The sequence below is a fragment of the Clupea harengus genome, chromosome 14, assembly GCF_900700415.2.
Source record: "Clupea harengus chromosome 14, Ch_v2.0.2, whole genome shotgun sequence".
In the NCBI taxonomy this organism is placed as follows: domain Eukaryota; kingdom Metazoa; phylum Chordata; class Actinopteri; order Clupeiformes; family Clupeidae; genus Clupea; species Clupea harengus.
Window position 1 is genome coordinate 25,519,410 of NC_045165.1, and position 27,932 is coordinate 25,547,341.

The 27,932-nt window shown below is 43.3% G+C and overlaps 2 protein-coding genes across 2 annotated transcripts; both read right to left on the reverse strand.

The window, feature by feature from the left end:
* Positions 1-566: 566 nt before the first annotated feature.
* On the reverse strand, positions 567-15,411 carry hivep2b (HIVEP zinc finger 2b). Its single transcript, XM_012822429.3, has 8 exons — positions 14,799-15,411; positions 11,725-11,818; positions 5,269-9,949; positions 5,010-5,170; positions 4,706-4,881; positions 4,530-4,625; positions 3,448-4,307; positions 567-3,189 (listed from the first exon to the last, which is right to left on the reverse strand). The coding sequence occupies exons 3-8, from the start codon at positions 9,604-9,606 to the stop codon at positions 2,737-2,739; spliced, it is 6,084 nt and encodes a 2,027-aa protein (XP_012677883.1). The 5' UTR covers positions 9,607-9,949; positions 11,725-11,818; positions 14,799-15,411; the 3' UTR covers positions 567-2,736.
* A 6,026-nt stretch (positions 15,412-21,437) lies between these two features.
* fuca2 (alpha-L-fucosidase 2) lies at positions 21,438-27,931 on the reverse strand. Its single transcript, XM_012822401.3, has 7 exons — positions 27,357-27,931; positions 27,015-27,202; positions 25,030-25,369; positions 24,348-24,558; positions 23,719-23,909; positions 23,172-23,280; positions 21,438-22,499 (listed from the first exon to the last, which is right to left on the reverse strand). The coding sequence occupies exons 1-7, from the start codon at positions 27,548-27,550 to the stop codon at positions 22,362-22,364; spliced, it is 1,371 nt and encodes a 456-aa protein (XP_012677855.1). The 5' UTR covers positions 27,551-27,931; the 3' UTR covers positions 21,438-22,361.
* Position 27,932: the final 1 nt, after the last annotated feature.

A 27,932-nucleotide genomic window follows, 5' to 3' on the forward strand; every position in this document is an offset into this window, starting at 1 on the left:
AGATGTCACTGCCTTTGGTAAGTATTTGAAAACTCAAAATATGCAACAGCCCCCAATTTTAGATCACCCACGTTCAAAACACATTTACCACAGATGTGCAGAGATTTATCTGAAGGTAAAACGGGCCCCCATATAATGATGATTTTGATTTTTAAGACGAGAAAGGAAAGGTCTGCTTCTGCAGTGATATATCTCAGTAGCTCAGAATGTCTTAGTTGCGAATAGCCATCTAAAACCTTGATTGCTGAAGACGTTGGTTATATCTTTCATTCACATAACAGATGGGTGTAGTGTCCTCTGACTTACCATGAATGTATATGCTCTGCTGAAGTGACCAACAGATTTTCATCCACTTTTTGAAATGTAGTGACCAAAATAGCAATCCAAGGTTTAGTACTCATGTAAACACAACAAGCGACAATGTTCAAATAATGTTCAAATCAATACAATTGTCTAACTGAGCTTGTTACAAATTGTTACTTTTAAAGAAAGATTGAGCCAAATTACAGTGTTTCCTGCTGCAGAAAAGTAAAAAAATTTTATCAATGCATATTTTGATACCGATGTTGAATAAATGCATGTGTTTTTTTAATGTGTTGAATAAAAGGACACGGTTAATTAAATACAATGATGCAAATATTATGAACAATCAAGTTGCATACATCCAAAATATATATGTATACATACATATACAATTAATGAGTACAGTTTATTACAGTACATGTATAATTAAGTTGGATATAAGAGATCACAATAAAAAACATTCCCCCCTGGAATTAAATATGTAATTTCACCTTGTACCTTGTGTCAAACTTGACAACAAACAAATAAATACAGTACAGTTATCAGCTGACATAAGCATGAAGATTGCATCATCTCAAGACCACATCATATGTATACAAAAGGGATGTCACATGAACACTAACTGGAATGTTAAATATCATAAAATTCCATGATTTTCAGTGATTTAAGAAATATGACTCTAAACTCTAAGAATCCAGTTTAGTGATTAAGGAGTGATAAAAATAGAGAAAGTGCTTAGTTAATCCCTTGATAAATGAAATTCCCCAGCATCACACGTATACAAAACACATATCTGAGTTGTTTATGAAGTATTCATCGAGAATAATTTAGAGCTATATTATGACCATATGTCATATACATGTAGTATATTTGAATAGTCAACTGTAAAACCTTATGCATGTTCATTTTGTGAGATACTGTTTGTTATAGTTATATATGTATTTGAATCAGGTATGACAACACCGTTTCCATAGAGATGTAATGCTCAGGTAGGTGTTGGCTACTTGTGTGTCCAGTTGCAGTAGGGACTGAGGTCAGCTGAGCGTAGAGACACTGACCACCATCTTTCAATTTGAAAAAGTCAAGAAATAAATCAACGGTCTAGAACTCTCACTCAGACAGTTGTGTGATATTAGCTGGTTACTTCACCCTCAAAGTCCCAGTCTGAAAGCTGGCTACACAAAATATAAATACCAACAGCAGCATTATACTGGTTGATTGATATAAAAAACTCATTCATAAAGCATTGTCATAATGTTACAATATCTGCTTTTTTAGACCAAGCAATAAACTCAAATACTGTAGATTCCTTTCCTACTTAAAGTTTTGAATAAAGGGTCTTGCACAACACTGAGAAAAAGTACAGCGTAAAGTATGAAACAAGAACTGCATCACGTAGCAATCCGCAATAGTAGCTGTATCACTTAAATCTTTAAAAATGCTACCAGTGCAAACAGAGTTGCATTAAGACCTCATGTCTCTCAGACTCAAGCTATTCTAATCAAGTGCATCAACACAATACAGTATACAACCATTTCTTTTTTAATACTCTGATGTAGGGGAAGCATACTGATTAAGCCCACAGACCCAACGACACACTGATTTTTAATTAAAATGAAAATAAATGCTGTAAATTCTAAAATCGTATATTCAAGATTGTATTCCTGACTACTTGTGAGTCTGTATTATTGATAGAAATCTGTCTACCCACAAGTGTGATGGCAACAATAATGTAGTGGATGTAAAAGGTAATAGACACTGTTGGACTTGAAGATACCAAAGTCAGTCATCCCAGTCCCACCTCTTCACGGATTTCTAAGACATTTTATTTATAATAGTGAAAACTGTTATTTAATGGTATATTTTTCAGATGAACCATTTTGACCAAGCTATGTTAGGAATATAATGGGTGCTCAATAGGTACGCTTCCCCTAAACAGTATAGGGCAAACAGTATAGCAAAGGCACAAACATCAGTCATTCTTGTAAATTTTACCAAAACTGAATCCAATCTAACATTATATGATTTAAGTAACCTACGGACCTTTTCTCCTGGTAGGGACTTTTAAATTGATTAAATCCCAATATTGCCATTGCCTTTCAACAATGAAATGACTTACAAACAGATTTATCAAATGTAGGTATGAGTGTTAATGTGTGTATGTACTGTAAGTGAGTATGACTGCATGTGTTGTATGAATTATGTGCAAGAAAAAGCAAGGTAGTTTGCATAAGTATTTTTTTTTTCTTTTTGCCACATATTGCACCTAAGATTCCATCAAAGAAATTATTCCACTCTTTCCCACTCCCTTTCTCCCTATTCCCTTCCATCTATCTACCTGTCTATATATCCCTTCATTTTGTTCAAAATTCCTTTCCCCTCTTTCCCTGTCTCTACCTCCCTTCTGATTGTTCTGTGTGACAGCAGTGCAGCTCAGCTCTGAGCAGACTTCTCCCCTGCAGTGATCCTGAGAGAGGCGATGGCTTCAGTGCAGGTTTGGACACTCTCCTCTGATTGGGCCTCACTGCTACTCGGGGCAGCCTCTCTCCAGTCGGAGTCCTGAGGGCTGAGGGCTGTTGCCCCCTGCTGGGCCGGAGGCTCCAGTCCTCGGTCCTTTGTTAGGGCACCTGGCGGACTGGCTCCGCTCTCCTCCACCGGACCGCTTTGTTGGGAGGAGCCCGAGGGTTGAGGCATCACAGCAGCAGGGGCTTGGGCAGGCAGCATCTGAATGCCCCCTACAGGCATCAGGGGCAGAGGCCGGGCCTGTTGCTGGGAGTGCAGAGGTAGGTGGCTGAATAAATCAGCGTGACCACCTGATAGCTGACCTCTGATGGTTACGTCTCCACTGAGGAGGTGTAGGGTCTGTAGAGTGTTGTGTTTATGTGCCTAAGAGACAGGAAAAATAATTTGTTTACTCAACAACATTATGACTCTAAACTGGTAAGGCAGGAAATGTGTAACTTTATTTCATGCCTGAACTTTAACTAATTTTGTCCATATTAGGCTTGAGAACTAAGCATCGAACCACTGACCTTATTATCTTCATTCACAAATGGCTTTGCAGTCAAACCTTGTTTATTTGATGGTATTTGAGGAACTAGCTGTCAGCAGTGAACTATAATCAATATGAAAAATGTCACATACCTCCATGCCAGCATGTGAAGGCAGTGTAGCAGACCGTCTGTGAGGGCTTGTGTCCAGTCTCGCGCCTCTTCCCTGTTCCCATGGCGCCCTGTTATGCTGGGTTCCCCGGCGTGGGGACACGGCCCTGAGCATGCCCCGCTGACGTCCCCGGGGGGACAGCTCACGCCTCACCCCTGCTTCATGCCCCGGGGACAGGGCCCTACACAGCGGTCCAGCAGAGAGGTGTTGGAGTGGCGATGCGTCCCTCCCGAAGCAGAGGTCTCTTTTGGGGGAAACAGCCCTTAATGACACTGAATCCCCCCTCGGCGACAGGCCTCCTTGTGGCGAACAGTCACCCCTTCCTCTGGGAGAGGGGCTCCGGTGAGGTGTCACAGACGGGCTCCACTGGGCCATCAGAGATGGGTCTCGGGGTAATGACAGGAGATATGAGGTGCTGGAGTGGAAGGATGTGGAGGCATGTCGGAAAGACATTGCTACACTGTCGTCATCTCCAGGCCTCAGCTCACTCAAGTGAGACTGCAGCTCGCTGCTTGCTAGGCATGAGCTGGCCTCCCCTTGGTGTCGGATCTGGGTGTCTCTCTCCCTGCTGGAGGCTGTGGGGTGAACCTGGATGTTGGGGAGCTGGGAGAGGTAGCTGGGAAGATGCGGGGAGTTGATGGCGCACGGCAAGGGGCTGGTGCTTCTTGAACGAGTCCTCGGAGTGGAACCGTCTTCGTCGTCGTCATCATCCTCGTCTTCGTCCACCTCATCTCCATCATCATCAGCACCATCAGAGTCATCTACATCGGAGAACTGATGCTTGATTGAAGCGCCCAATGACCTTGTTTTTCCTGTTCCCCTCAAGATGTCCTCTGTAATGTCTAAAAGAATGCAGATAAAGACCCCAGTAAGAATCACATTATACAAAAGAAACAGCAGTTTACAGTCAATCGCAACAATGTCATTGCAGTAAGTGTTCTTGTATTACATGAGCTGCTTTTACAACTTCTGTGAAGAAAACCAAAAGCCACATCATCAATATTTATGAGAGGATTAGCCAGGCTGCTAAAGCTTGTAGCATACACAGTGTTTATTCAGCTTACCAGTGTCATCTACACTGTCTACTGATGTGAAGGATACCCCAAGCTCCAGACATTTCTTCATATGTGCTTTGGACTTCATGTGTTTGGTGAGGTTTCCTAAAAATATTAGGAAGAGCTATTAAACCATTTTTTTTCCCAAACAAACAAAATAAACCTTCCTATTATGAAGAACTTACCTTTAGTTTTAAAGGCGAAATGACAGGATTTGCACTCATAGGGTCTGATGTCTGTGTGAGTACGAATGTGTTTCTTCAGCATGCTGGGTTTCTTACAGCGAATTCCACACTCCTCACAGATATACTTTCCCCGGCCACGACCTCGCACATACACATAGTCTTCAGTGGACTTAAAACTGAAGACAAGACAATCAGAACTAATGAGATTTGAATACACAAAACATTGGTTATGATTCTGTGTGAACCACATTCAATGAAATCAAGAGTTTCATAAATTAGAAAGGGAAGATGAAAGGTTGCTCACCCTCCCTCAAATATTTTGATACGGGTTGGTTCTGATTGTTTTGGTGATGTCTCCATCTCCTTTTGATCCTCAGTCACATTTTTATTACCACATCTGATGCCCTTCACAGCTCGTTTATACGTCATCATTTCGTCCTCTCTGGCGTCTGGCTTTCTCGGTAACTTGAATATAAGAGTACGTGTATTAAGCACCCTCAGATAAGTGTCAAATGTCAAATGGATTACAATGACGACTGACTTATAACTTTATTTTTGCTTACCTCTCCAAACCTCTGCTTCCAGAGGAGAGAAGAAACAAGTATTCCAGGTTGATACATCGCTGCGATGGTGTAAATGTCTGAGTGCTTTTTCTGCTTGGTGCGAAGAAGAGCCAAAGATGTTTTGGTTGCCAGATTGGGTGGGTTTGGGTCAGTGGATCTAACGCACCATGTGGCATATACTGAAAACAGTGGAGCAGCCAGGGCACAGTTTGGCTTGGTAGAATGGAGGTAGCACCAACTCACACATGTTGTTGTGTGAAGACTTGGAAACTTTGAGAAGAGTTGCGCGTTGGCAAAATCAGAAAGTAGCATAGCAGCACCAAATCCATGACTGGCAATCAGTTTCTGCATATCTCTGACCTCCTGGCTCAAACTCAGAGAGTGTGTTGGATCAGACATAGGTCTAGAATCATGTTCAGGTTCATCAACATCTATATTTTGAGGAGACTCTGGTCCACCATCAGATGGATAGCGAAGCTTGTGTGGTGATACCATGAGCTTGTCTTGCAGGTGGGATTGTACATCAGACATAGAACAGCTTGAAATATCTGACAAAGATGGAGATATTCCCCTTTGTGTTATCTCCTCCTTAATGTCCTTATGATGTGACATGTCAGGATTTCCTAGCTCCACAGCACTCAGCTCTGCTACAATTTGACCATACATCTTCTCCTCCTTGACTCGTTTCTGCTGCTTTGACTCCACAAAGAGGTCCATACTGCTGGCAGGAGAAAGCATCCGTTTCACTCTTCCACCACTGGGAGCCTCTGTGGTTGAGATAGTTTTGGAGGTCAAGGACAGAGGTATGCCTGTCTTAAGTCTGGCTGGAGATAGCTCCGGGTTGTACAGAAGTCTGCTAGGTTGTCCAGAGACCTGAGTTATGTCAAACCCAATCCCTTGCATCATAGCAATACTGGCTAAAGAGCCCTGAGAGGTAGAGCCACAAAACACTGGAGTGGAGCAAATACTCCTTGTTTGGCTGTCAAAAATCTGAGACAAACTGGAGTATGTAATGCTGCCGTGGGATGGCACCTGCATTTGTATTCTCACAGGAACCAACGAGGCAGAAGGTGACTGGAGGGATTGAAGGTTTGGAGGTACAGATGCTAGGTGTGACTCTGAAGGTACAGGAGTGGTTGAAGAAACCCTCTTTAGATCCTTAGACAAATCTTCTGTTGGGGACTTTGAGTCCATTTGAGCTTTAGCTTGCAAATAAACACTCTCTTTTGACTGCAGGTGAAGTTGTCTGGTTTGAAGATCTTGTAATTGATGCCAAGGAAGAACGTGGGGGGGATCAGGTTTCCAGAAGTGCCCTGACGTCACTGGCAGGAATGAGGCCAAATTTCTTGGAATCATAGAGTATGGTACAGTCTCATGGCCATGTAAGATTTGCTTATGGGGGGATGGTACCCCTGTCTGCATCTCAACTGCTCCTTCTGGGCTGCTAGCTTGAATATAGCCTGGGTGTTCTATGTCTGTGGTGATCTTACTTAATCTAGTTACAGAGGAGTCTGACACAGAAGTCGAATTATGGTACATGGACTCTGAGTCTTGTTTGGCAGAAATATCAACACATTTCTCTTGTGTTGATGTCTCTGGGTCAACACTTAATGATGCCTGTCTCACCAGGTAACCTCTTCTGCGTTGTTTTACCCCTCCTGCACTGGCATAGGCCTCACCCTGTCTGGACCTGGATGATGTGGAGAGACTTCCATAGTCAAATGATTTACTCCGCAAATCTGGGAGTTCAGCTGCCGAGATGAATGGAGCCTGCTCTGAAGCAGATCGCCTCATCTCCTTCTGCCGATTATCTCTGGGTATAGAGAGAGTGTGTCCACTCCCTGGCACCGACAACAACTCCAAAGGTTTGCCATACTCATCTAATTTAGTAACAGGTGCTGAAACAAGGGTCTCGTCTCTTTCAAGAGACAAAGAGAAGCTTGAGCTGTGAGACAAGTTGCTGTCTTGACTTGGACTCCTGGAGAGACTTGTACAGGCAGACTCAAAACTTGAGTCACCTGAAGAATACTCAAGATCTGCTAATCTTATTCTTTTCTTTTTGGGTGGTAGTTTCTCAACTGGAAACTGAGACAAGGTTTCACTTCTTTGTGGCCACTGGAACTCCTCTACAGGCTTTTCACGATGCTTGACCTGGACCTCAGCAGGTTTTGAAGCTCTATCTGGTTCTTCTGTCACCCTAATTTCAGGAACCTGGATACTAGGTTGACCAGTTAATTTGCGTGATTCAGAACCTGGTTGTGATACTGACCTAATGTCCTTGAATTGATTTACAACTTCAGACCTTAGGAGAACATTCATCTGTGTCTCTCTCTTGATAGGTTTTGTATCACTTTGTTCTGCCATCGTTTGAGGACTTTGTTTGTCCCGGAGCTGAGACTCACTCTCACTATGTCTTTCTGTGGAGCCCAATCTGCTGGCAGAGTTTGTGTGCTGAATTACGGAGATAACATTGCTTTGACTCACATTCTGCTTTGATTCACATTCTGCTGAAAGGTCAACCATTTCTACAGATTTGACAAATTGGCTTGAAGAATCCTCCTCTTCCATGACACCCTTTTGCTTTCTGCGTTTTCTTGTGGCAGGGTCTGTTACATAGCCATGATGCGTGAAGAAATACTCAGCTTCAGGTGAAATTTCTGTCCCTGCTTTTGTGCTGTCCACATGGCTCTCATGTGAGGGTAGCTCGAAGGCTGCTTGCCTCATAAGCCTCCTCATCCCTCCTTGGCCAGGATACATTCCATCATCAGATGTCATTCTTTCATCGAAAGAATTACTGCTTCGAAGTCCTGGTGGAATACTGAGATCTGTTGCTGTTGACGTTGGCAGGGAGTTGCTCCGTATAAGGGATGCAGTATCTGAAGGAGCTTCAAGCTGATAGGATGTGGTCATTTGATCTGATTTGGGAGATTCATGACCTTCATGAGTCCAATTTGACTCCAATTTGATTAATCCAGCCAAGTCCTTCTTGTATGTGGATATATGGATGCCCTCCTCTGATATCTTACTCTTGCCTGGCTTGACCATGAAACTTGTTCTGTTGTCATTTGTGTCAGTCATGCAGGTTTGAACTGTGATTGATTGTCTTGGTTTGGGAGAAGGTCGATAACACTTCCCAAACATTATCTCTTGGTATGATTTGACATTTGTGCATGGTGGACTGACTTGCTGCTCTGCACTGTCTGAGCGAGAGAAATAGCCAGAGTCCGTGCTCCCCTTACTACTGGAGCTGGGGAGGGACAGAGAATGCTCAGACTCTTGGCTCCTTTTCTCTGAAAGACGGAGTGCAAGTTTCTGTTTGATGGTGCAGGACTCCACGGCCTGCTCAACCTCAGTTATAGATGGAGAAGCTCTCATTTCCCTGAACCGGGACAGAGAAACCTTTCCTGACGCTGACATGATTTCTTTTCTTGTGGCACTTGGCGTGGTCACCTTTACAGACGGTATGCCAGGTGACTCATTTGTCCACTTCCCTTCAGAGCCCTCAAACGAGCTAACACAGTCCAGAAACAAATCTTCAGAGCCTTCCTCGTCTGTGTCTGTAGTTTGTTCAGCATCCGACTGCATCTCCCCTTCCACTGTCAGGAGCTCTTGATCCACACTGGAGGGATGAATGTCTTTCTCTGACAATGCCAGCAAGCCAGCTTTAACGGCATGTGTGTGAGACTTTCTGTGTTTGTACAAATTGCTCTTTGTCTTAAAGGAGAACCCACATGGGACACATGGGTAGGGTCTCTCACCGGTGTGAGAACGGATGTGCTTTTTCAGGACACTAGGCTTGGCGCAAGCTCTCCCACAGTAGTGGCAGATGTACTTTCCAGGCTTCTTTCCAGGTTTTTGCTCCCTTTTGTTCAGCCCCTCTGCTAGCTGACCAATTCCCAGTTGATAGAGCTGCCTTGATGTGGCTGAGAAAGTTGCCATCTTCTTTCTGAAATGGACTCGATTCTGTTCGCCGGGTTGAGAAGCCATGAGGTTCCTTGAAGCAAATGGCTGAGTCTGTCTCACAAAAGGCCATGGCTGTGTTGCCCCACAAGAGGCTGTATCACTACTGTCACCAGTGTTGGGTGATGATGAAGGGTGATAGTGGCCACTAGTGTTGGGAACCTGCAACTGCTGGATTTCTAGTGGTGGTGAAGTTCCAGAGGTAGGCGTGTCCTGTGAGCCTTTGACAATGCTGCCCCCCTGTACTGCCTCACATTGAAGAGTCTTTTCTTTTACATTTACACTGGTGTGAGTTCTGCTTCCAAATGAGGCTTGGGGGTTCTGCTCTGCAGTCTCCTTTGAGCACCTCAAGCTATCAGTGCCCTCAAGTGACTCCATGACATCAGTGCCAGTTTCCGTCTGATAAGTTAAGGCTGTGTCCTTTACATTGCTTAAGCACTGTCTCTGGTTAAGGAGATGTAAGAACAATCTCCCCCTAAAATCCGACCATCACATTCAGCCTGGTTGAAGGATGTGCCTTTTTATTGTTTACTTGATTACTTCTTCTCCAGTGTACTCAGTATAACAGCATTTTTGTCCAGTAATGCTGCCAAAATTGAGCTGAAAGGTATTAGCTATTTTCAGGGTTTGGCATTTTTTTTTAATATGGAGTAGGAATAGGTCCTCTTCTCCGTGTCCTCTTCTGTGGCCCACTATGAGCTGATATAGCCTAGTGTGGGACCTAAAGACAGAGAATGAAAAAGAGAGTGAATATACTACAATTTGAGGTTTTGAAAGAAATGTTTCAAAACCTGACAAAATGTGTTACAAATGCAATACACATTTTAGTTCAGTCTATTACCACATATTTTAAACACTTTGGGAGAAAACACAGTAAACTTCTTATAAAAAAATCAAGCTCCTTTCAGTCAGTTATGTGTGGCTTGTCAGTTAATGAAAGAATGATTTAAAAAATATTTCTTTTTTAGCCCTGAATGAGAAGATTACAAGTGTGTCTTTGTATCCTATTTGACACCAGCTGTCCAAGTAGAGCAGGCCGTGGCAGAATCAGTCTGATGAACTGGTCATAAGGCACAAAAAATGCACAAAATTATGTTTTCCTTATTCACCATATACTTTGAAAGGATTCTCAGATGGAAGATTGCTGCCCTATCCTACGTCACTTAGAATTCATTCAAGGCAAGTAGGTACAAGTACCCTGGTAAACAAGCTGTGTGTGTGAACGCCAGTGGAATGAATAGGCCAGCACATCATTTAATCATATTGACATTTACATTACAAAAACCTTCTCAGGCCTAGTAGAGAAAGCCTCATTTTCTGTGTTGTATAACTATATGACCACAGCCCTATGGGAGTTTTTATATTTCAGTAAAACCATGATGACATTACTCTGCTATCTGTCTGGCTGGGACTTGTTCTGGGACATGACATGTTGCAAATGACACAACCCAACAGGTGCAGCGCCTCTGACGGCATTCTCACACCCTCTGGGAGGCTTCACAAGGCATTCATTTCCAATGAGGAGAAATGTCTCAATGTTGTTATGCTACATCAACCTCCACTGGCAACACAGCGACAGCAGTGTACATTATATAAAATCAGTCTTTCTGTTTATTTTTATATAGCATATTAAAGATTGTGAAGAAATCTGCTTTGCAGAATGTGGCAAAAAACATGTCTATCCTGAAGCTAAGGCACTAATATTTTCTCTTGAAATATACTCATAATATAAAATATTAATATAAATATAATATATATAGTTTAAGGTTTTTAACACAAATTCTTCTAGATGATGTTTTATAACCTAACAAACAGCAAAAGCTATCAACCTACCAAATAAAGCTAAACATTAGATTTAATCAAAGAGAAAAAGAAGGACTGGTTATTTGAGAAAAATAGCCAGTTGAGAAGTGATTTGATTTAGGGGCAATACATCGTAATCTTTAGAAAATATACAGAAATAAAAAGTACTAATTTTAAATGCTGTGGGTAGTGATGGGCGCGTTAGCAAGTAGAGCAACAAAGCATTCGTGTTCCTTTGAGAAATATAACCTGGATTATGAACCATGAAGGATAAATTCAAAACAAACAATGACTATATGTCTAGATTGTATTTACAGTATACCAATGTTAACTACTGACTCGCAGTTCCTTTGAGAAATATATCCTGTATTATAAACCATAAAGGATCAATTCAAAACAATAACCATATGCCTCGTTTGTACTTACAGTATACCAATGCTTACTACTGACTCGCAGTCATGCTGTACATTAGCACCTAATACTAGACTTTCTCCAAAAGAAGAAAAAGCATATTCTGTTACAAAAACAGGGCCTATTCTCTATGATGCCAAAGAGGAAAGAAACTGGAGCTATGTTGGCATCTGTGCTGGAAACACACATACTTGTGAGGATAACCCAGGTGCAGTAATGGCCGCTGATGGGCTGATGAAAATGTCATATGGGGCAGGGAGCTGAGCCCCACCGCAGACTCACCCGAACGGAACACCGGGAAGGAACTGCTCATGAAGAGGAAAGTGTTGGTAACCGGTGAGTCATGGGGGTCAGGTGCGCCTCTTGAACTGGCTGGCTAAGAAAACAACCAGGGATAAAAACAAGTTATTAGTGCACACAGGGCATCTAACAGTCCTTTCCGCACTTGTTTACCAGTCATCTTCATATATAATAATTCACTGCATTGAAACGATCCATCTGGCATGCCATCAGTGACTCAGCTGTGAAGCTAGATTATTCATAGGCACTGTTGCCGGAGCCATGTTTGACATTCTCTTTTTGAATCACTTAAGTTATTCATAATATGCCCACAAAAACTGCTACAGGATACTAATGCCAGCAGCTTATGGTTCCTATCTGACTGTGTCATGAACCCTGTATTGAATATGGGATTAAACGTTCTGGGGACCTGATCCGTTCACTATTCTGTTCATGGATCCCTCTGTATTTTTTTCTCTCTCGCAGCGAATCTCCCTCTGCTCGAGGGCCTCGCCGTCTCCTGGCCAGAGGGGATCCGTTACTTGTGCTTCCGGGAACTTGTTTTCTCATCCAAACACCAGCGCTGTGTGAGGGGATCGATACGGTGTAGGATGCTCGTGCAGCTCTGTGGTTCTGACATTGACTCCAGGACAAACCGCTCAGGGTGACTCTGCAAGCGTCCGGTGAAAGACCCTCGGCTTTATTATCATGTCATGGTTAAGTGTGGGGTAAGGGAGCCAACGAGGTGCTACTCAATGAGGGGATGTTTGTTCAGGTCTGTCCAGGTCTCGGCTCGGGATTCAACACTCACCTCTCTCTTAGCCATGCGAAATGGATGGACCGCTTCTTATGTAGAGTTGCTATGGATACTGAGTTAACTACTACTCATTCAGATCCCCCTAGGTATGTGATATTGACTCGATGAGAGAGTGGCCAGTTATATGAGTGAAACGTGAACAACCCTGATTCCCTCCATCCCACACACAGGTGATTCATTTCAGGTCACACCCCTGATAAAACATTATCTTTATTCTCCATTGAAGAGATAACATTTAAGAGGAACAAGGACATCTGGTAGGATGCTTTTGTCAGTTAAAAGAGTAAATGAACAAATAATAATATTTTTCTGCTGGATACTTTGACAAATCTTACTGGCAAATGATTGGCTACATGCAGTCAAATCATTTCCAGGAAGAATACGATTTGGTTAAGATTTGGTTGAATATTACCATGAGTGTGTATGCAATCATTAGAACGACTTCCCTCACCAAATATATCAGGAAAATGATCAGACCACCTTAATACTGTCGAGGAAGCTAAATGATTGCTCCTCTAATAGTACAAAGATTAATGCCTTAAACAAGAGAAGATAATTTAAACTTTGAGGAAATTGTCCTTGCATTTCCCCCCTTCAGGGCAAGACGTTCACATTAAAACCCTAAGTGAAGACAGCATCATGGCTCTTTCCTTTCCTCCCCTTGTAGCAGATCCTTCTGATACTGGGCACGTGCAGATTATGCTGTCAGGATTTTAGAAATGAATCCAACATTAGTTGGAAAATCACATGTCCTTAAGGTTCCATCATACTTAAGGTTGATATTTTAGTCCTGGGGTAACTGCAGAGGCAACCAGGAGTGTGAATCTTTTCTATCAACTCAGTAGCAAAGACTGTGTGGCTTTAACAAGGGTGTTATCTAGTTCAGACCTCTGCACACTTGCTTAATTAGGACATTCAGATATGCTCCTGACATTACATCAAGGAAGGAAAAAGCAATGAAATGGTTGCATAATACAGCCATAGTCTCTGGCGAATTTAAAGTTTAAAGTGATATTACCCGTGTGAAACTGAAACAATATCAGTGGGATCCTGGGAGGGAGCCTGGAGTCTTGATATTCTTTGCTATGCTTTGTGTGTGTGTGTGTGTGTGTGTGTGTGTGTGTGTGTGTGTGTGTATGTGTCCTCGTGTTCACGTTTGTGTTTGCTGTAAAGGCAGTGAAAGTGCGGGGTGTGTACTGTTGTGTCTGTATGAGAGAGGGAGGGTACACGATCCTCTGTTACAGTCAGCTGTGTTTGAAATATGTGTGTGGTGCGCACGTGAGTGGGGTGTGTGTAAACGTGGTTGGGGTGGAGACATCTATGTGTGTGTGTGTGTGTATGTGAGTGTATGTTACGGTAAGTGTTTGGAGTGTGAGATCTAGGTGATGGGGTGATAGAATGTGAAGGTGGTGGGAGAACTTGGCTGGGGGGGTCCTTTCAAGGTCATTCTGACCTCACTCCCGGGTTTCCCCCTGAATGAGGGCTATTAATACAAACAAACAGCCACAGCGCATCCACAGAGATGCTCGGAAAAACCGCACACAGACATACACGCACACACACACACACACACACACACACACACACAGGGCTGAGATGGAACAGGGATCGAGCCACAGCTTAAAAATACATCCTCTGTCATATGAGCACTTCACTAAATCCACATCTTGACCACTGGAACATCCTTTAAAAATCTCTTTGTCTCTGCAAATGCTGTCTTTTCCATTTCAGTCTCAGCAGTGAAAGAGGAGCTGGGGTCCGAGAATATTGACAAAAAGTTAAATCACTGTTAAAGAAACTAGCATCTTAAGGCCAAGCTCTCTGCTGCAGCATCTGTGACAAGCTATGGGAGAGATCATAGAATATCCCCGACTTGAGTGGATAACTATTCATTACATCATTCTTGCAACATATACTGTACACACACACACACACATACACACATTCACACACACGCAAATATATACACATACAAACGCACAACACATACACACTCACTAACACCATCTACACCACTGACAGACTGACACTTCCTGACCCACTCGTTCTCCCCAAAGCTACAGAGGCACAGAAACAGCTCAGCCTCGAAGCCCCAGAGGCAGAAACACGGCAGCCCTTCTAGCTAACACCGTACATCACAGCTCGCAGAAGGATCTGCGCGCTGACATAAGACTCACTTTAACGTGCAACGAATCACCATCTGGAAAGCACATCAACGGACACAGACATCAATGACATTTAACATCATCCACTCACTGACCTGCCAGTCAGACAGCCTCCAATTCAGCACATCTGGCCAGATTTCCGCTATATTCCTTATCACCCTGTAGACACGGCTGACCTCTCGCCAGGGTCAAGGGGAAAAAGCCAAACGATCGTGGTGAAGAGAATGTCTTGCCGTCTGCGCGCACAGCACAAGACCCACTGATGTAAGTGAGTCACCACAGAAAATACCTCACAGAGACGCGTATCCAGGAACAAAAATAGCAGCGGGGCCCAGAGAAGGATTATGCAACAGCCCACGATTGGGCTCTTCTGCAGTGCAGCTCAGCGCGGCAGGCTGTCAGCGCACGGCTTCTGTCCGCCGGAGAGCCTTTCGCCGCTGAGCGGGAAAGTCTGCTTGCTGTTTAAGGAAAATGAAACACTGATCCCACATCGACGACTGTTCAGGGGGGATTATTTAGACTAGGATGGTTGTAGCTGAGCTGCGGTCTCTAGTTTATAATCTCCCCGTCCCTTCTGACAGAACACCGGGAGGAAGGACTCGCTCTGTTTCATCTGAGGGGTAGCGCAGAGTACTACTGCTGTAGAATGTCCCCGCGCGCACGCATACAGGCTTAAATTAGGGCAGCGGTCTCCGTGGAGAGATTCCGCCAGGAGGATCGCACTGGCCTTCCTCATTTCTGCGTGGCACACGCTGACCTGATTGACAGCCGCCTTGTGCGTGGTCATCTCGCTGTCAGCACACCCCAAGGCTACAACATCCTCCTTAATACACACTACAGGGATAACTGCAAGCAAGCCCGGCAAAATACAGGACCACTCAAATGCAATAACACCATACATCTCCATTTTCTAACAGTGGTAGAAATATGTTATTGAAAATATAATACTTTGTTATAATCAGTCACCACCACGCCCCCATCAGCATTATTAAGAGGCACCTTCACCCGTAGCTAATTGATAAATGTCCACACATCAACAGACGCAAATTTGGAAGAAAAAGATCCATGCATCTATTCTTTGACTATAACCTTGCCCTTTTGATACAATACAATTTGCACAACTAAAAATATTTGACCTGCTTTGACCACCTTCTTAAATTTCAGGGGGAGAGGACAACTGGGGGCAGCCATGGTTGAGAGGGGATTAGACTAGTATGGCATGAGGTATAAACTATCTGCATGCAACTCAAGTGCCTGTAGGTAACACAACCCATATTATCATAACCATGTTCAATTAGAAATTAGCATATGGTTTTGACAGTTGTCAGCTGTTGAGACTAGCAGATGCATTGGGAATATAAATAGACTTGATCATGGCTGTTCTTTATGACTAAAAGACTCAGTATCAACATTGTGACTTATTTATGCTTTGCCTTGAGGTGGCTCTTGGCTCCTACTTAACGTGTGGTTAAGGTCAAATCTGTGGGCTCTCCCTCCCTGAATAAATATGATGGTCTGCCCCCCTGGCTGGTCTGTTCTGCTTGGCATTCCCACTCTCTGTGAGGCGCACAGGTTCGTTGACCGGCTCAAATCCCCAGTAAATTTACATGTGATTCAATACCAACCAGCCACCCTCTCTCTCCACTTACAGCCTATTCATGACATTAAGACCAGACAAATGGAAAACAAGAGCTCGAGACAGACACAAAGAGACAGAAGGGACGAGCTAAACAGAAAAAAACATTGACAAAACAGTTTGTACCACAACATAATGAACGATCTCAGATAACTACATTTCAGATGGTGATTGATTTTGTGACCACATTCGCAGGTCCTACATACGAGACGTGAGCTTCTTGTGTGCATGTTCCTTTAAATGCCCATGTCATTTTAATGAGGCGCTTAAATAATTCAAGGAACAAGAGCAATTAAAGGTATTACCATTACAATGGAGTTAGACTTCTTTGATCTGTATGCTATATTTTGCATCGCAAGTGAACTTGCCAGTGCAGGATCCTCATTACATAACACAATAGAACTCACACCACTCAGAAATGGTTGTTAAATTGAGGGACAGCTGTTGAGCCCTGGCCAGAAAAGCAGTTGCCCACTTCAGGGACTTTTGAAACCTTTCAACAGGCATGCAGATCACATGGCACAACAATGGCAGATCAACTTTAAAAGCCTGATGACTCATCACAAACCTGCCTGTCATAAATTTGACTGACAGCTCAGTATCAAACACAGGGAACAACTCGCATACTGTACATCTGAGCTGGTGTAGTCATGCCGGGCCAAACGTCCAGGCAGTACAGTACACGATGTCCTCTTTGTCAACCGTGAAAACACATTTTCCCATCATTAATTGATTCACATCTTGCCTCTTTGGAAACACAATCCTCTATTGGTGTTTGGCAGGTGTAAGAAAACCACATGTAGGCCTATGTGTAGCATGATACGTTCTGTGGGGACACTTCAGAAGGCTTATCATTAAAAAATACCTCTTCACATACGTTATAAAACTTATTTGGGAACAGTCATGTCAATGTTAAATGCACATGAAAGAGCAATAGGCACACTGTAGCAAACAGATAATCTGACAGCCTAAATGTGGAATATATCTATATGATTTTCACTTTACTTTTTCTAACACCTCTGCAACATGCAACAGCTATGCACGCTCATGCACGCTCTTCTGCCCTTCTCTGTGGCACCACATTGTTCATGTAATTCCACCAAGCCACTGGAATACAAGTACTCAGCGCATTCCCATGGCAACGAGATGCTGGGTTCTGCTAAGGATTTTCAGGCGTTGTCTCTGATGCATGCATGTGAAAGAAAGAAACCAGTGGCTGAGTAAAGGCTCTCAGACTCCATACACCGAGTATATAGATCACTCTATGATAGCAGGCACACAAAGCAAAAGACATAAATAAACAAAATACATGGTTATGGGCGTAAATATTATCATACCTATTTGATTTGTTCAACAAAGAACAAAATTCACACAGTTTAGCATTACTGTGAAAGAAAAAGGTGAAAATTCTGCTGTAATTCCTGGATTTGACATACCTCAAAAGGTGCTTTTTAAGTGTCTGGGTATCCCTGACTCAATTCAAATGTCCCTCGTCCTTGTCTTGGAAGAGTATAGAACTACAGGGGAGACTTCCAACCCCCCCCCCCCAGTTTGTTATAAATAAAAACAACCCCCGATACAGCGCCCCACAAATGTATCTTTTACTCCTCCATTCATTTGTCACAGCTGACACAGGTCGGGCGGTGCTCAGCCACTCACCTGATACAGGATCTCCGGTTCCATCCCACCCCCTTCAGCGTTCTCACAGGGTGCAGCTCACAGGATGCCCCCCCCCCCCCCTTAGGCTGGGCATTCACAGTTCCTCTCCGACACACGCTGAGTCCCTGTACTGTACCTCCCTCTGAGCTTTGGCTTGCTCTCGCCAGAAGCTCCACAGGAAGCCAACAAGAATCATATCTCTCGGTATAAACAACACCTGGCCTGTTGATTGGCTCATCACCGTGACAACCATTTTAAGCACTCCTCGGTGGGAGGAGTGGGAGGGTGGAATGAAGGGGTGGTGGTGGAGGGGTTGAGCAGTAGAGGGAGGGAGGGGGACTCACATCAGAACAGAAATAGAACGAGGCTATTTTACCTCTATGGCTGCACAATACTGTGGGGGGGGGGGGGGGGGGGGGGGGGGGGGAGTTAAGGGAGGACAGAGAAAGAGAATGAAAGGGAAGGAGAGGAGAAAGTGGATCCAGCATAGAGAGAGAGAAAAAAAAACATTTCAAGGACAACACTGTCTGTCGTGCTCATGTCTTACACTCCCATTGAAACACTGTGTCCATAGTACTGCTGTTCTCTGAGACACAGACGGAATGGGGACTCCTTACAGTTTTATCTTCTAAAATGTGAGTTCCTGAAACGTATTACATTTGAACCCAAACAGCAGCTGAGCATCAGGGCATTAACACGCAAGTTACAGTTACTGGCTTTTTAATAGCCTCTAAAAAAAAGTTTCTTCCTGTTACTGAAGAGACACTGGGCAAGTCCCACTTGCAAAAAGCAATGCAAACTAGTTGTGTTCCCAGAATGAGAAATACCCCAGAAAAGGGATATTAATTTGTGGATGTGCCATGAGGAACTGCACACTCTGCTGGATTTTTGGCACCACACCCACTGATGACCTCTGTATCCACATGATACACCACAGTTAAATATGAAACAACGTCAAAAATCTGAGTGATTCCCCATTCACCGGCTGTTCCATTCCTGACACATTTGCAGCTCACACTCACTTGCATTGGTGTTGAGCTTTGTATTAAAATGCCTGAACCTTCAAGCTCTTGACTTACACTGAGAATCCATTCATTGGTCTCCAAGTCGCTGTTCAAATACTCTTACTGACAACACTCGTAATGTAATAGTTGTGATGACTCCACATCTTATTTCACATCTGGACGTGTCCAGAAAGGGGGTGTCAGTCTAGATAAGGTCAAAGGATGCATGTGATACACGGCCAATTCATATTCATCCTGCATCATCACACTGACGCTATTCTTTATCATCTCATCCGCATTAATTAACAGAGAATTAATTTTGTGTGTGGGAGTGTGTGTACGTGTGAGAATATGTGTGTGCGTATGGGTGTGTGAGTGTGTGAGAGAGACAGAGAGAGAGAGAGAGAGAGAGAGAGAGAGGGAGACTAAGTGCTTGGGTGTCTTCTCACTTGGCTTGTTAGTGAAGATTTAGATTATGGCGTGTGCAGGAGCCCAACATTAGCACTTTCCAGAGGTGATATTCCAGAGAGGAGTTAAGAGACAGAGAGAGAAAAAACCAGCTCTGTCACATCCACAGCAGTGCTCTTCTAGTCAGAACTGCTGAAGGGCCTTTGAACAGAGCTGTGTGCTTGATCCAAAAGAACTGAGAGAACGTCAGACATCTCTTCACACACGATGACCTGGGACGCCCAGAAGCTGTCATGATGTCATAATTGTTGTTGACGTACACAGCAAGGTGATCATGCTGTTCTAAAAATAACATCATAGGTGATGGGCTTTTATCACAAGCTGCCATTTGAGGCTTGCTGTTGAATTTTTAATTCTTTGTGCAAACCGAATGTAAATATGTTCCACAAATCCGCATTAAAGGGATGAGCAAATGTCCCCAATATGCCCAACTCCTGGAGGACTTCAGATGCTACAAACCACTAATACATCTCATCAACAACAAACACATTTCTTACACCAACTTCCCAACTTTCTTTCTCTTCCTAATCCAAGCGATGAAATCTGAGATAAGTTGTCTGGCTTGCTGTTTGTGGATAGCTGCCTGAGGAGTCTACACCCACAACAGGCATTGCCATTCCAGACATAGCAGCAGATGTAAGCGTACTTTCCATCCAGCAGTTAAAAGCTGTAACTAATTGACCCCAGCGCACACATGGACAGACACAAAGAGCAGCCAACTGACTGACGGGGAAACCCACAAGGGTTGTGGGCGTAACCCAGATAGTTGGGGTTGGGCGGGTGATGATAGGTGTCATATGTTGATCAGCTCCCACTGGTTAAAACACGTGTCAGTATTTCCTGGTATCATAATACAGAAGTGATGTGGAGGGTGTTTTTTTTTGGGGGTCTCCAAAAGAGAGGTGTCTTCTGGGAGAAGCCTACATTGACAGTTTTGCCAATTTAATATTTTTGCAAGCCAAGGTATTTTGTCATCTTTATGTATGTTAAAATCATTTGGATAACCAATTCAAATAACATCACAGTACTAGAATAGTATAAGGAAGCTAAAGATACTGATTGTATCTGATCATTTTCGTGTGCTCCCTTTCAAAACAATCCAAACAGCAGGGGACAAACAACCTATGACTTCATTCAGACATACTGTAAGACTACAGCGCAAATCTGAGCAGGGCTGATAGCTGCAGTCTGATACCTTCTGAAGTGGAGGATCCCCCTGTTGTCCCCCTCTCTGTCAGGGAGAACAGACTCGAGAGCCCACCCCTCCCCAACCCCCTACTGGCTCCCACAGACGCTGTCTCAACAGAGACCCCAGCGTGTGCCAGAGTACACGCACTCAGACCTCCTCTAGCCATCCGAGAAGCTGCGTCTGGCTACAGTTGAGAAAACCACCAACAAAAAAATGGGGCTAATGGAAAATGATACGCTCATGCTATTTGAATGGTTCTCGAGGAAGAAAAAAAGACGACCAATAAAAAACATCTTTACATTTGTTGTAAAGCTGTCATGAGCGCGCACAGGCTTTATTTTCCTGCTCTGACGTGTGTTCGCCCAGCTTGTGATCTTGAAAAACACTGCGGTGCTATTCTTGGCAGTTCAGCGGAGGTGTCTGAAAGAGGCGAGGGAAGTGGGAATGTGTGTGAGTGGGAATGTGTGTGTATGTGTGCACTCATCAGACTCCCTACACACTGCCAGCCATGATGGGTCATTCACACTCTCCACTCCTCCCTCGCTTCCTGTGAAGAGAAAGGAGCTTTGCGTCAATCAGCTCCCTTTCAGTCACGATTTAGGCATCTCTCCAGAGCCAGGCTGTCTTATGATCATACAGCCACAGTAACAGCAGCTTATACCTTCAGCTTTCATCAGGAGGGCTGTTGCACAAGCTTAAATGTGCAGATTTCTCGAGTGGTTGTGTGACAAGAACTTTCAGCTCTCTGGGGTATTTTTTGTCAGTGATGTTCTCCTGCTAACAGTACAAACAGTATTTAATAGTTCTCTTTTCTCATAGAGACATCACAGTTTGCAGTGGTGGTGCACTTCCCAATACCCATAGCTTTTATAGAAGCAAACAATAGTGTGTCCCTAATGTATAACCAAATTAAATCAGTTGCATTTATTACAAAAAAAAAAAAAACACAAAAAAACATGGAATGATTAAGCAAACTGGTGGATAAAAAAAAAAAATCATAGTTCTTGCAAACCTCTATACTCAAAAGCATTCATTTTCTTTCCCTGCCATACAACAGAACAAGAACCCAGTGCAGGCATCTTTCTATAGTGGAATTATCAAATTGCCCCATCCCGTTCACAAAACCCTAACTACTTCACAGCCACCAACAAACCCTGAGGAAACCACCCCACCTTGAACACACAGCAAATTATGTTTCCTACCATGCCCTGCCAGAGTTGGCCAGGGAGCAGTGAGGTATGAATTTGTGGATTCACAGATTTTCCTTTTTACCAATAACATCATCATAGTCATAATTCAAAGTGCACTTTCAGCCAACTTCAAAAATGCAGTACAGTACAGTAATTAAATGTACAATATACTTAAAAAACATTTGAATTTAAAAAAATCTTTGATTTGACTAAAAATACTACAAAATGTGCATAAATGCAACAAGGTCCCTTTTCAAAAAAAAATCCTTAAACTTTGATGCACCTAAATATTTTAGCATTAATCTATAATAGATTATCATTTTACCCAATTCCCTGAATTTCTACAGTAGTTGTACATTTGTCACCTGTTATTCTGAAAACCAATCATCAAAACAATGAACCAGTAAAACCAGATTATCCAAATGACCCTCTGTGCACTTTAACGACATTCATTCATGTCTTGTGCTTCATTCATAACACTAAGCCATTCCTCATTGCCATCGTCTTGCCCTCTAGGAGGCACCAGTGAGCTTCAGTGTCCAGGCCCAAGAGCAAGGCATCTCAGATGGGGAGAGCTGAGGCATGTACACCCTCAGACCTCCAGCTGCCACCGGCTCCCATTTTAACTGCTTGTAGCCCAACAGCGCCACCTGGGGCACAGGGATAGAAAAACATGATGTGAAATCTATGACCTCACTGCATGTGATGTGCACACAGAGAGCCTGTGATCTACTTAAACAATAGGCAAGCAATAACTCATATCGCAGTCCTGTTGTAAAACACCGACCAGCTCCGGGTGGGGAGCAAAACAAAAAGCCATAGGGCTCTTCTATTAGGAGGTTTACCACTTACTCTGACTTAGCCAGGTTTTATCAATTGTAGGTGGGTTTTCGTAAAAACCTGCCTTATTTGTGTTGGCTTTCGATTAGATCCCAAAATCTCAAGGAGTTATTTTTTTCCAATCGTTCTACTTGTCATGCAGAATCCATAGGACTCCACTTTGTGAGGCCCACACGGTGAAAACGTGTGATCTTATTGCACAGACACAGAATAGAAAGGCCATGTTCTGTGCTGGTCCTTATTTCTGGCTGCATGTTTACAAAAGGACAGAGGTGTAGTCTAGAGGCGCATAAGCCACAGCAAATAGTTCTTTAAAAAAAAATCAATCTGTAACTGTTACTCTGACCATGTACAAAACACGAAAGAAGGTAGATTACGGCGTGAATGTCCTGCTATCATATCTGTTGAGGGCTTAATGGAATTTTCCCCTCTAGACTGTTATCAACAAGAATGGGAATAGTTCATTGAACACAGTGTCTCACCTGAGTTTGACCTTGCGATACCTTAGGTTCACCGAGAATGATGGATCCATTACTGGGCCATGACAGGGTGATTGCATAGATAGCTTTCTCCTGCGGTCTGAAAGTGTACCTGTATATACATTTGATAAAGATGCATGTTAATAGTAAACATAATGCCTGGTTACGTGGATATAACAGTATAAGGTCTTAAGGTTGTCAAAGGGACTACACTGGACCAATGCGTTTACATGAGATGTATAACCAGTTATACCGGTTTCAGTATCCGTTTAGAGTCAAATCCCTATGCAAACATGACAACCTCAATCTGAAAACCCCTACTGTCAATTGTTGAGCAATCTAAACAGTCCTACAGCTTGGACTGTGACAATCCTTTACAACCACTTCAATGTGCTGGTACATAACACCTGTAGACAATTTGGCCTTCTTAAGATGATTTCTTACAAAAGTGCCGAGGACAACTTTTTAGCTAGATTTAAACTAGTAATCACTTCAAAGATGAACTGAGGCTGTTTAGGGTTAGTAAATGTATCTAAGCAAATTCTCTGACCAGAGGGCAGGGGTGATGGTGTCATTCTGAGCCCTCCATGCAGTGCTGTTGTAGATGGCCTCCCCATTGACCTTCAGCCACTGGCCCATCTCTCTCAGACGCTCCTCAAAGATGGGGGCAATGCGTCCATCATGGGTGGGTCCCACATTCACCAGCAAATTCCCGCCACAAGATACAGTCTCCACTAGTGTCTAAAATTTACGGTGCACATGCAGTGTACAGTGGTCAAGACATTTTTTCCGACATGGGATATTCCCTTTTTATTATAAAAGGGCCCCATCCATTCATAACCTGTCAAGTGACTCCCTAATCTACCAAGGAGTCAAAACTCTGATAAATCATACAAAGACTGGACTGTTTTACTGATATATAACTCCAGACATATGCACTGTCACCTATGAAATAAGTATAGGCATTCATTCACAAATAGACATTTGGCAGGATGTCTCATACTAAGTAATTTACATATAAGGCACAATGCACGCAAAGAGCTGATCAGGGAGAAATCATTGAACACAAAGTGCAATAAAACACATGCTTCAATTTCACCAAGTTCTAGATAGCCTAAGCAAGAGAGTAAAGGGTCAAAGTGCAAAGTTGTAACGACATCATGTCTTTATGCTGCTCACCTTTATGATGTCCGCAGTGGAGAGGTAGTCACTGAGCACTGCCTCTCTGCGGTAGCCCCAGGACTTCTGGTCAATGGTCATGCAGTTCTCCCATTTGTGCTTCAACAGGTGCCCAGGGTTGTAGCGGTCAGCGCAGGTGTAGTAGCCTCCGTGATTGCAGATGGTCCCTAACCCCCAGCGATCATTGGTCACCACAAAGTCCTTCACTGGGCTGAAAAACAACCACGTTCACACTTTGAAGTTTCCAATCAGTCAGTTATAAAGAGTGATACTCTCTTGGCAAAGAAACCATCTTTCCCCAAAGTGTTTCTACTCGATTTGTACAGACTGTACTATAAGAGGGAATGACTTAAGGTAACAGTAACAGGATGTGCCAATAACCTTTTGCTCAGTTTTTAGTCATCTGACAGGAAGAGGAAGTTTTACAAATGCAACAATACTCTCAAACCAATTACACAAGTGTCATTGCACTGGGATTAAAAATAGACCAATGAGAGGTAGACACCTTTGTTTGCTTGTGGAACTGGTCTTTCTTGGTAAAGACTAGCATACATACCTGTATACAGTTGCATGATTGAAGTATATGTCCATTCTATGGTGACTACTGTTGCTCCTTATCAGGGATGTTTCTATCAAAAAACACAATACTAGCAAGTGTAACCCACTCCATCACCCTGTCTACCTGTCGTTGTACAGCCAGGCAAGAAAGCCTGTGCTGTTCCAGTAAGTGGCAGGAGCATTCCCATCCCCGTCAGACCATAGCACCTCAGGCTTATACGTGTTGATCAAGTCATACAGTTCAGGCAGAGCTTTGGTGGTGGGGAAGTAATTGGTTTTGTAGGCATTGGCTTTATCCTCTCTGAAGAGCGGGTGGAACCACTCAAAGAGGGAGTGGTAGAGTCCCAGGTGCAGGTTGCTGTCGCTTCGCAGGGCAGTGGCCAGCTCCCCTACCAGGTCCCGCCGTGGCCCCACGTCCACTGCATTCCAGTTCCATGAATTCTTTGAGCCCCATAATGTGAAGCCTAACAGATCATAGATAACAGATAAATGAAGGTAACAGATAATAATAAAAGTGATTATGTGCCTAATATTAGAACATATTTTTCCAACAGGTCTTGATTTGATCCATAGAGGGAGATAAATCATATAGCACTATGTCCTGATTAATTCCATAACCATAAAAGGATGTAAAGCCACTGGAGCATACACAACCATTCAATGGTTTGTTTTGGATTTTCTTCTCAGCTCTTCCCATATATTAGGTGGGTCGTGTTAATCTAATCAAAATGGTCAATTAAGCCACATTTTTAAACCTGACAGAGATAATTCCGAAACACTGTTAATGACTTCAGAATATATTAATCAAGTGCCTTGTATTACTATATACCTTGTATGAATCATGTGCTTATGTAAGCAGGAACATGGCTTTTCTGTGTTTCTGTGTAACTTAGATTATTAGGTGCCACTTAGTCTGCGTATGTGCCAGAGCATGTTTGGACCAGAGGTGATAAGAAGGGTCGAACTGTGCTTCTTTCGACCTTGTGCAAAACTGACATCCTTGCAAGACAGGGAGCCTCGGACGTCAGAGACCCACCACGTGGTTATCTCTGCTGACAAATTGTTTTGGCGCCAGAGACCGCTAAACTTCTTTCTATATAAGCCTTGTGCGATGTGTTTAATATTGCTTCTCTCTCGTCTGCTGCGGTGTGGGCGTGGGCATAGGCTCTCTCTCTCTCTGAGACGTGGATGAGCCCAACAAGCTTGTTGTTGTTGTTTAATAAATATACTTATATGCAACTCCGGAGTCTTGAGGTAACCCGAGTGAATTTTCCCCTAACAATACCACTTCCAACACATTCCAGTCATTATCAACAAATCAAGGTTTTCCGAGCTGGCTCGCCATATCAATTAATTCTTCTGGAGAAGCAAGACAGCTGGGTCAGTTCTCCAACTACAGAGCCTAGGTTTGCCCATCTTCCATCAGTACTACTGGGCTTGGAATATTAACAAGCTCCTTTATTGGGTCGACAATCAAACACGTGAAAGGCATCCTCTATGGGTCTATACAGAACCGTCCTCCTCAAAATGCTCACTCCACTCAGTGATCTCCTCTCGGTTACCCTTCACAAGAAATATCTGGTTGTCTTGAATACCCTTCACAAGAAATATCTGGTTGTCTTGAATGCACTGAGCATTAGCAAGGATTTACCCTGATAGAAGTGATGCGTGTAATAGGTGCAAGGGCTCACCAGCTGACATGGTTCATATTCTTTGGTATTGACAGAGATTAACAGAGTTTTTGTCTCAGATATTCCAAACCCTTGGGACTCAGTTATCACAATCCCCTAACAACACTATTTGGAATCCCCTCCCTCCCCCCTCCGTATCCTGCTCAATGTATGGCTACCTTAAGAACATTTCTGGCCAGACAGGTTATTCTTCTGTCATGGGTTACCATTCCAGCTGAACTGGTTGTAAAGCTCTATTTTCTCAATCCAATGATTTTAATAATTGGTAGCTACAAATCAAGCATGCATTTCCTCTCTGAAAGAAAGCGTCTCTTAAGATAAACCTGCTGCTCTCTGAAAGCGGAGAGGGAATTCGGTTCTCACAGTCCATTTACATACAGAAATGCTGTCCTCATTTAGTGTAAGTAAAATAACCCACCTTCATGGTGCTTTGTAGTGAGGACGATGTATTTTGCTCCCGATGAAGCAAATATGTCAACCCACTGTTTGGGATTAAAAAACTCAGCCGTAAACATTGGTCCAAAGTCGGCATACGTGAAGCCAGGAGGATAGTTCTTATTCATGAAGTCAACATACGGCCGTAGTTTCTTGTCCCGCCAATAACACCTGCAGATAATTCCACGTTAGTATCTCCAAATTGCAGTCGTATCAACATCTCAAAATAGTCAGGAATAATCTCGTATTGCGTAGTCTACATAAACATGTCATAAAACGCATTACTTTCTCAAGTAGTTTCATGTTGATAATCATAATAACTTACCAAAACCATTCACTCCCAAAACTTGGTACAGAGAATACTCCCCAGTGTATGAAAATGCCAACCTTAGCTTCATCATACCACCCTGGAATCGGTCGAGAGTCTATGGATTCCCAGGTGGGCTCGTATCTCTTGCACATGCAGTAAGAGACCATAAACAGCAAAATAACAAACCCAACTCTATGGACGAAAGCCATCCTTCGAACTGCCAAACGAGTAAGTACTGATACCACAACAGCGTATGTGTCATATGACTTTTCTCTCACGTGATGCTAAACTACCCGTTCCTTGGCACGCATACAACCTAGTTTTCAGGAAGTGGTCTGTTCTGACAGAATTTATCTCCAAAAGCTATCTTTGAAAGTCTGCACGCATATCTTTTCAGCTTGTCTTGATGCTGACCTACTCTAAATAATCGAAACTCTCCTTCTATACTGTTTCATAAAGTTGCAAACAAGAGTTCAGCTTAATGTACCCAAGTCCTAAAGTAATGTTGTAACAGGTGAAGTATCTGATTTCGTTCCCGTTAGCTTCCACCCTGCCTTTTCACAACAAAAGCAAGACGCACAATTGGTTGTA

Excerpts from the sequence above, each read along its gene's own strand:
- hivep2b (XM_012822429.3), bottom strand. The coding sequence starts at position 9,606 with ATGGAGTCACTTGAGGGCACTGATAGCTTGAGGTGCTCAAAGGAGACT. Across the intron at positions 5,171-5,268 it reads GGAAGCAGAGGTTTGGAGAG|TTACCGAGAAAGCCAGACGC; the intron begins GTAAGCAAAAAT and ends CTTATATTCAAG. Across the intron at positions 3,190-3,447 it reads CTTCACATGCTGGCATGGAG|GCACATAAACACAACACTCT; the intron begins GTATGTGACATT and ends CCTGTCTCTTAG.
- fuca2 (XM_012822401.3), bottom strand. The coding sequence starts at position 27,550 with ATGGCTTTCGTCCATAGAGTTGGGTTTGTTATTTTGCTGTTTATGGTC. Across the intron at positions 27,203-27,356 it reads TTTGGGAGTGAATGGTTTTG|GTGTTATTGGCGGGACAAGA; the intron begins GTAAGTTATTAT and ends AATTATCTGCAG. Across the intron at positions 25,370-27,014 it reads CACTACAAAGCACCATGAAG|GCTTCACATTATGGGGCTCA; the intron begins GTGGGTTATTTT and ends ATGATCTGTTAG.